The 8,785-nt window shown below is 41.2% G+C and overlaps 1 protein-coding gene across 1 annotated transcript; it reads right to left on the bottom strand.

Moving 5' to 3' along the window:
• Nucleotides 1–1,439: 1,439 nt before the first annotated feature.
• ppil3 (peptidylprolyl isomerase (cyclophilin)-like 3) lies at nucleotides 1,440–5,339 on the bottom strand. The gene is made up of 6 exons (XM_071352361.1): nucleotides 4,844–5,339; nucleotides 3,322–3,396; nucleotides 2,644–2,737; nucleotides 2,350–2,417; nucleotides 2,154–2,272; nucleotides 1,440–1,852 (listed from the first exon to the last, which is right to left on the bottom strand). Exons 1-6 carry the CDS (start codon nucleotides 4,844–4,846, stop codon nucleotides 1,726–1,728), a joined length of 486 nt encoding a protein of 161 aa, XP_071208462.1. The 5' UTR covers nucleotides 4,847–5,339; the 3' UTR covers nucleotides 1,440–1,725.
• Nucleotides 5,340–8,785: the final 3,446 nt, after the last annotated feature.

Genomic DNA, 8,785 nt, shown 5'->3' with positions numbered 1-8,785 from the left:
ATATAGTAGGCGAATGTTAACTAGCTGGCTCATTGTTGCCCATGAAAGGAAGTTAGGCTAGTGAGCAAGCATTAGCCTGGAGATAGGGATTTGGACTGGTGGTTTTACATAATTCTCCAATTATAACAGCGATTCTGATCCAACCATAAATTCATACATTGTGCTCCTTGCCTGAGAGGATGGAAGTTCAATATGTAGCTAGATATAGTAGGCAAATGTTAACTAGCTGGCTCATTGTTGCCCATGAAAGGAAGTTAGGCTAGTGAGCAAGCATTTTAGCCAGGTAGCTAGCCTAGGACAGTCATAGACCGTTTTGGCAACATGAAAGAGAGGATGGCATTGGCGTTTCTCTACAAGTTGGGTTAGGCAAGATGTTTTTTCTACTTGCAAGATCCTTAACATTATCTTATTCTACATGGACAGAATGTGTTTATGAGTTGTGAGTACCCCTACCATCTCTGCCTAGGATGTGCATAATACTAAAATGTACAAAATATTTAATTCCTGGAGATAATATCCAATGCTTATTTGTATGACTTATTCAAAACTGCCGATATATGACTGCAAAAACACATCCTCATAATTCATTTTCAAAGACACCAGTAGCCATATCAGATTTCAAATATGTGATAACACAGGCAAAATTGGGAAGTGTAATAATAAAATAATTGTGGGGAATAACAGTAGAGTTCTTGCAGACAAGCACAGTAATTACCCTCTTATTGTAGCCCATTGTTATAAGAATTACTCCACTGATCAGACTAGATAAAGTAAATAAAATCTCCTGAAGACAACATAAATCTGCCCCTACACCCTAACCAAATTGTTTATATTTATTATCCCCGCTCTAGAATAAAACGTACACTTTTGGGTTCACAATCTGTTTGACAAAACTATTTTCGTAGTTACAAGTTAGATACCGCTACTGTCAAACCGTTAGTTTGAGGCATTCATTTGATAAATCCAACGTCTGTACCACAGCACGCAGTGCAACTGCGAGGCAAACCCAGCGTTCCATTGGAAATGAATGTACTTCTGGTGCATTTACTTTCGGTGTGATTGAGGGGTAACATGCAATGAAATCCGACTCACCTGAAATCCTTCCGAGGCCGTAACTGCTTTTAGAACGTCTATTACAATTACATTTTATATCGGTCAAGTTCACTTGTGGCTGTACCAGAGACGGTTAAATTAAAGTCAACGAACTACTAAGTAGACCAGAACCAGCTGCTATTGGATTGGTGTGTGTGGGAGACACCAAGTTAATTAGACCGGAACTAACTATTGTTTCCAATGGTAAACGGCCCGAGTGAACTAATCTTAATTGAGCCACTATCGTTGGCTGTGCTCAGCAACTCCACAAATGCAGTTTTCTTTAAGGATTTCACAAACCCTGGGCATGTCAAGTTATCATGGTGTAAAAAAGAAAACACACAATGTATAAAAAAAAACATTTATTTGGAACAAACAAATTATTAAACAAATTACTTATAAAACCAACATATTGAGCTCACATAGCTGCAAGGGCCGAGCATTGAGGACATTCTAGATGCCAAATTCAATGAGAAGGGAAATATGTTTTACACTCCATTGAAAGCCTCTTTAGTTGCCTTACTCAATCAAAGGCCTCTGGTTGATAAATGGTCTAAACAATTGAGAGGCTTAAATGAAGATTTCACCTAAATTGGCAGATGTCAGGTTGTGTGTTCGTGTGCTTAAGACAGTCTATCCTGCAAATGGGTTGGCATGAAGAGTCACGTCCTTTATACGAGTCTCAGTCAGCGGCCGAAATGACTTTTCATTGACCGGGAGCTTCTCCAGTTCATCCAGTGTTTCCAAGCCATCTATTATTCTGCTTATCGAAAGACAATAAACAGAGGGGAAAAAGCATTGTAGCATTGCATTAGTTCACAATAAAATGTTGGAGTTAACACAAACCACATAATATGCACAGTCAAGAGAATGTGTTTAGGTCAAAATAAAAGATTCAAGTCATGATCTGCTAGCAATCACTTATAACCACATTAAATACTGACACGGTTTGTTTATTTGGATCCCCAATGACATACAACGGCAGATTGTAGCTGAATCCATTGTTGATAATCCTCTTAGTTGGCTAACCAACCACATTAAGTCCTGAAACAATGACCTACTTTCCAAACACGGTGTACTTCATGTCCAGATGGGGCTGCTTGGCATAGGTGAAGAAGAACTGGGAGGCATTAGTGTTGGGGCCGTTGTTCGCCATAGAAACCACGCCACGCACATTATGCTGCACGGAAATAAATGAAAAAATATCAGTTAATATATACCCAGAATTGTTGCTACCTGTCCCTTTGAGGTACTCACTTTTAGGTGTTCACTCAACTCATCTTCAAATTTCCGTCCCCAAATACTCGTCCCTCCTTTTCCAGTGCCTTCCAAGATTAAAAAAGTAATGCATGTTGTCAAGAGAGAGGAGGATCATTTTCTTTGCATGATCAGAAAACAAACTACTCCATGGGTTTGGAGTGGCATGCTGACAATTGGTATCTGATAAAGTAATTGACTTGTACATTGGGCTATTGGTCCTTTAATTAAAAAAACAAACAAATTAAAAACAATAAGCCTTCCAACACGATAATGCAGTTCTGATGAAGCTACCTGTGGGGTCGCCGGTCTGAACCATGAACCCTTTGATGTTCCTGTGGAATATGCAGCCATTGTAGAACCCACCTGCACACAGGGCTAGGAAATTCTGTCAACACAAACAGAAAGTTCTGATTAGAGCAATCTATTGGCTACAGCCAACTGTAATGACTTGCTAGTGTAGAGCAGTGTTCTTCAATTCTGGTCCTAGAGACCCAAAGGATGTAAAGCAGGGATGGTGATTGGATGTGCTAGTTAAACATCAAATTTAAAATAAGCTACTAAAATCATTACCATCCCGATTAAAAGGCAAGTACAGTATAAAGGCATTGGCTTAAGGACCATGCCAGTGGCTCAAAGCGGGCGGGAAGGCTACTTGCCCGGCTGGCTTTAGGAAAAGCACATCAACTCAACTGCAGTGAATAGCATGACATTTCCACTGAAAACAGTGCAGAGGTGGAAGATGGCTGTAGTAGATGGCTGTGACTAGGTAACTACTGTTTGACTTGACAAGAGTGTTTAATCCCGGTGCTGCGCTAGTGCGTAGCAGCCAATTGCTGTATGACATGCGTTTATAGAATGGTAAGTCCTCTATCGATGGAGGTGACTAATCCAGGGATAGTATTGAGATAGAACAAAGACCAGTGAGACACCATGATCAGAGCAAACACGCACACACAGTGTATGACTCACCTCACATGATTTCGGGGCACGTTCACAGAACAGCTCGATTTTTAAATCCCCAAGGTCTGTGTGCAGTGTCACTGCCTGAGAAGGGATTTGAAAATAATTAAATATTGTTCAAAAAGCACAAAGTTGTGAATTGTTTCCTTCATTAACTATACTGAACTAAAATAAACGCAAAATATAAATGCAACAAGTGAAGTTGTCACAACACAATGCCAAAGGTGTCTGAAGTTGAGGGAGTGTGCAATTGGTATGCTGACTGCAGGAATGTCCACCATAGCCATTTCCAGATAATTTAATGTTAATTTCTCTACCATAAGCCACCTCCAATGTTGTTTTAGAGAATTTGGCAGTACGTCCAACCGGCCTCAACCACAGACCACGTGTAACCACGCCAGCCCACGACCTTCACATCCGGCTTCTTCACCTGTGGGATCGTCTGAGACCAGCCTCCCAGACAGCTAATGAAACCGCTTGTCGTCCTCACCAGGGTCATGAGCTGACTGCAGTTTGGCGTCGTAACCGACTTCAGTGGGAAAATGCTCACATTCGATGGCCACTGGCACGCTGGAGAAGTGTACTCTTCATTGATGAATCCCGATTTCAACTGTACCGAGCAGATGGCAGACAGCTTAGCTTGTATGGCGTCGTGTGGGCGAGCGGTTTTCTGATGTCAACGTTGTGAACAGAGTGCCCCATGGTGGAGGTGGGGTTATGGTAAGGGCAAGCATAAGCTACGGACAACGAACACAATTTCAATTTGTCGATGGCAATTTGAATGCAGAGACACCGTGACAAGATCCTGAGGCACAATGTCGGGCCATTTATCTGTTGCCATCACCTCATCTTTCAGCATAATGCACGGCCCCATGTCGCAAGTATCTGTGTACAATTCCTGGAAGTTGAAAATGTCCGTTCTTCCATGGCCTGCATACCATTGAGTATGTTTGGGATGCTCTGGATCAACAGCATGTTCCAGTTCCCACCAATATCCAGCAACTTCACACAGCCATTGCAGAGGAGTGGGTCAACGTTCCATAATCAACAGCCTGATCCACTCTGTGATGGAGATGTGTTGCGCTGCATGCAACAAATGGTGGTCACACCAGATACTGACTGGTTTTCTGATAGGTATTCCCAGTCATGTGATATCCATAGATCAGGGCCTAATGAATACATTTTAATTGACTGATTTCCTTATATGAACTGTAACTTACCATTATTGAAATTGAAGCATTTATTTGTTTAATTAATCCTTCATATCTACGTATTAAGAATTGCCTGCAATTATTTGTTCACAAGAAGTTGACTAAATAACTAGGTCGATTGTATTGTCAGGGAGTGGAAATTGGCATTGAGGCAGACGCGTAAGCTAATGTGTTGCTCCCTAAGCTTACAGCTGCAAAATATTTACTTCAAACAAAGATGACTGTGTTCAGTGATAACAGGCGTTGTATTTATTACATGTTATGTGCATTTCGTCAAAGATTATACATGAAACATGCGTGGTAAGATTGAATATTCTCACCATTTTCTTAACGCCGGAAGATGAGATGGTGCATCAGACAAATAGATTCGACTAGCGTCATACACTGAACGCACATAGGTTCCGCTGCGTCTATAGTTCGATTAGCCTACTTATCGGACGTTAAAATTACGAATTATACCGTAGTGTTTTGTATTAGCCGAAAAATACAAGACCATGAATTTCAATCGCCCGTGTTTGATTACCGCAGAATCTGAATACACCACGAAACTATATGTAATACCCACAGTGGCAAGAAGTGAAATCACATATTTGTTGTTGCCGCAATAAAAATAGATAGAGGACTCTAGTGCCCCAAAGCAAGCTTTACTGTCAATGGCGCTGCCCATGATCTCATAGATTCCATAATCGGACAGATACGACGCCGTGTCCTCTAATTATCTCTATGGTTGCCACCGGCCTCGATCAGCTGATACCAATTACGTACACGAGATCAACGTTGAAACAGATAGATTGGATTGGGTAATTTGGTTAAAATGGAAAACGTCATTACAGCGGGAATATTTAAAGGGAATACATTTTTTGGGCAACACACATTTTCGGTTGAAGACGAAACCACTACCAGTAGCTCTGGGACTGTGACCTTTTTGGACCAGTGTTTCCCAAACGTGGTCCTGCCCCCCTGTGCACGTTTTGTTTTTTGCCCTAGCACTACACAGCTGATTCAAAGAGTCAAAGCTTGATGATCAGTTGGTTATTGGAATCAGCTGTGTAGTGATAGGGCAAAAAACAAAAACAAAACGTGCAACGGGGGCCCAAGAACTAAGTGCAAGGTCAGCATCACCTCTTCACTGTTGTTAGGATTTATGTTTATGCACTATAACCTGCTACCATATTGTTTGAAGATGAATATTGTTTTGTTACACACACACACAAACAATACAGATGTGTGTGTGTGTAGGTGTGTAAAGACTGATCAACATAGTGACAGGCTATACAAGCTGTGGTCAATCTGGAGAGGGGAGGTGTGCATATCTCTAGGCCAACGAGGGGGGTAGGACACTGGACAATACCAAATAAGGAACTGTTTGAGTGTAGAATCGGGGGGGAGACACAAGACGGATCTAATCTACGCAACGACCAGATGTGGACAGATGTGAGCACCAAGGGACCAGTCCGAGTGCCAGCGATAGGCTGAGCAAAGTTTAAACCGCGCTCAGCCTCTACTGTGAGTGATAGGCCAACGGACGGGTTGGAACTAAAGCTGTCATAGTATAAAAACTGTTGTTTGAGCACATTCCAGAGTTCCCTGTTCTACCCTGCGCGGTGATACAGTGAACCCGTATATACGAAAATTGCATTTACCATTTATCGCTAGAGTTTAATTAAAATACTTAAAGTATATTCGGTGACTCTGAATCACATTTTGTCCTGATACCAGATTTGAACTGACGCAAATCTCTTTCACTGTTGATGTTGTGACTGGTGTTTTGTGGGTACTATTTAATGAAGCTGCCAGTTGAAGACATGTGAGGTGTCTGTTTCTCAAACTAGACACTCTAATGTACTTGTCCTCTTGCTCAGTTGTGCACCGAGGCCTCCCACTCTTTCTATTCTGGTTAGAGCCAGTATGCACTGTTCTGTGAAGGGAGTAGTACATAGCGTTGTACGAGATCTTCAGTTTCTTGGCAATTTCTCGCATGGAATAGCCTTCATTTCTCAGAACAAGAATAGACTGACAGGTTTCAAGCAAGCCCATGTAATGCTTTGTAGGTTAGCAGTAAAACCTTGAAATCAGCCCTAGCCTTAACAGGAAGCCAGTGTAGAGATACTAGCACTGAAGTAATATGATCCACGTTTTTGGTTGTAGTCAAGATTCTAGCAGCTGTGTTTAGTACTAACTGAAGTTTATTTAGTGCTTTATCCAGGTAGCAGTAGCGTTATCTAGAAGTGACAAAAGCATGGATAAATGTTTTTGCATAATCTTTGGACAGAAATATCCAGATTTTTGCAATGTTACATAGATGGAAAAAAGCTGTCCTTGAAACAGTCTTGATATTGTGGATCAGACACGGACATAGTATGATTAGCTCGGTTTATTAAATAATAAATCAAAAAGAACATGTCTCCCCCATGAGATCCCCCCGGGATACCTTCTCCTGGGCCCCGGGTCTTCCTGTATGGCACACAAACTCAACTCCCTCGGGTAACCGTATCCAACCAAATGGAAGTCACCTCACTTCCCCTAGTCCTCTTCCTGTGTGCTGCCCTTCTGGCAGCTTTATGGGCCTCACACAGCTGGTGAGCAATCCGCCCTTGATTACTCACCAGCTCCCAATCAGCCCCAATTAGTCCTGTCCGGCGAGCCCGTCGAGACCTGGCACGTCCAGCAGATGGAGCCACCGCCTCATGATGTATTCTCCATCTGTTACCAGGCTTGTTTCTTGGGACCTAGAACTAGCATCTCTGTTTTGTCCGAGTTTAAAAGTAAAACATTTGCCGCCATCCACTTTCTTATGTCTGAAACACAGGCTTCAAGAGAGGGCAATTTTGGGACTTCACCGTGTTTCATCAAAATGTACAGTTGTGTATCATCCGCATAGCTGGGAAAGTTAACATTATGCTTCCGAATGACATCACCAAGAGGTAAAATATATAATGAAAACAATAGTGGTCCTAAAACAGAACCTTGAAGAACACCAAAATTTACAGTTGATTTGTCAGAGGACAAACCATCCACAGAGACAAACTGGTGTCTTTCCAACAGATAAGATCTAAACCAGGCCAGAACTTGTCCTTGTAGACCAATTAGGGTTTCCAATCGATGGTATCAAAAGCAGCACTAAGGTCTAGGAGCACGAGGACAGATGTAGAGCTTTGGTCTGACGCCATTAAAAGGCAATTTACCACCTTCACGAGTGCAGTCTCAGTGTTATGATGGGGTCTAAAACCAGACTGAAGCGTTTAATATACATTGTTTGTCTTCAGGAAGGCAGTGATTTGCTGCGCAACAGCTTTTTCATTTTTTTTTAGAGGAATGGGAGATTCGATATAGGCCAATAGCTTTTTATATTTTCTGAGTCAAGGTTTGGCTTTTTCAAGAGAGGCTATATTTTTAGTTTGGTACACATCCGGTGGATTGGGAGCGATTTTTTTATGTTCAACATAGGAGGGCCAAGCACAGGAAGCATCTCTTTCAGTAGTTTAGTTGGAATAGGCTCCAGCAGCTTGAAGGTTTAGAGGCCACGACCATTGTCACCTGGTTCTTTCACATCCTCACATGGCCTTTCTTACTACTGTTATGATGGAACTTTTTCTCTCATCTAGAGAAGGTCAACATAATTACTTGCAGACTTGTGCTCAAATGTCTATTAGAAAATAGAAAGATCTCATATTCCAATATTATTACAATAAAGTAGTACTTCATATACCTATCAAGCCTCTTGATTGTTGTGGTTAGGCAGTGTAAAGTGCCCACTTAATTGATCAAAATCAACACAAATTGATCCAGGAAGCAAATGCTAAAATGAGATAAGTATATGTGTGTTATTAAGTTTATTATACTGTAATTTCACAAGAGGAATTAAAGGAGGGGAATGATGACAATATTTTAGGGCATAATTAGGATCAAATAGACATTTCACAACATCATTGCATGTAAACAAAATAGCAATGTTATTTTCCTGAAGTGCTGTGAGATTTTTTTGGCAACAAAGTTAATACTGCTGATACACTACTTACTAGTAGTAAATGGGGGTTGTCAGTCTCTTAATATGGTGTATAAAAAAACATGTTGGAGGATGACATTCCAGTTTAAAAATAGAACTACATGGGATTGTGGTAGGAGTAGGGTCTACTGTACATCTATGATGGCTCTAAAACATATACTGTACACATCAATTTCTTCCATACTCTTAATTAAAGTGAGCAACAAAGGAAACAACACAAATGAATACACACAAAATATATCGATTGACACATATG

This window comes from Salvelinus alpinus, chromosome 19 (genome assembly GCF_045679555.1).
Source record: "Salvelinus alpinus chromosome 19, SLU_Salpinus.1, whole genome shotgun sequence".
NCBI lineage: Eukaryota > Metazoa > Chordata > Actinopteri > Salmoniformes > Salmonidae > Salvelinus > Salvelinus alpinus.
This window is presented reverse-complemented; position numbering and strand designations above follow the sequence as displayed.

Bases quoted from the DNA above. Each gene is read 5' to 3' on its own strand.
- ppil3 (XM_071352361.1), bottom strand. The intron at 2,273-2,349 runs GTGAGTACCTCA...ATTTCCGTGCAG, and splicing joins AGTTGAGTGAACACCTAAAA to CATAATGTGCGTGGCGTGGT. The intron at 1,853-2,153 runs GTAGGTCATTGT...TTCGATAAGCAG, and splicing joins AAGTACACCGTGTTTGGAAA to AATAATAGATGGCTTGGAAA.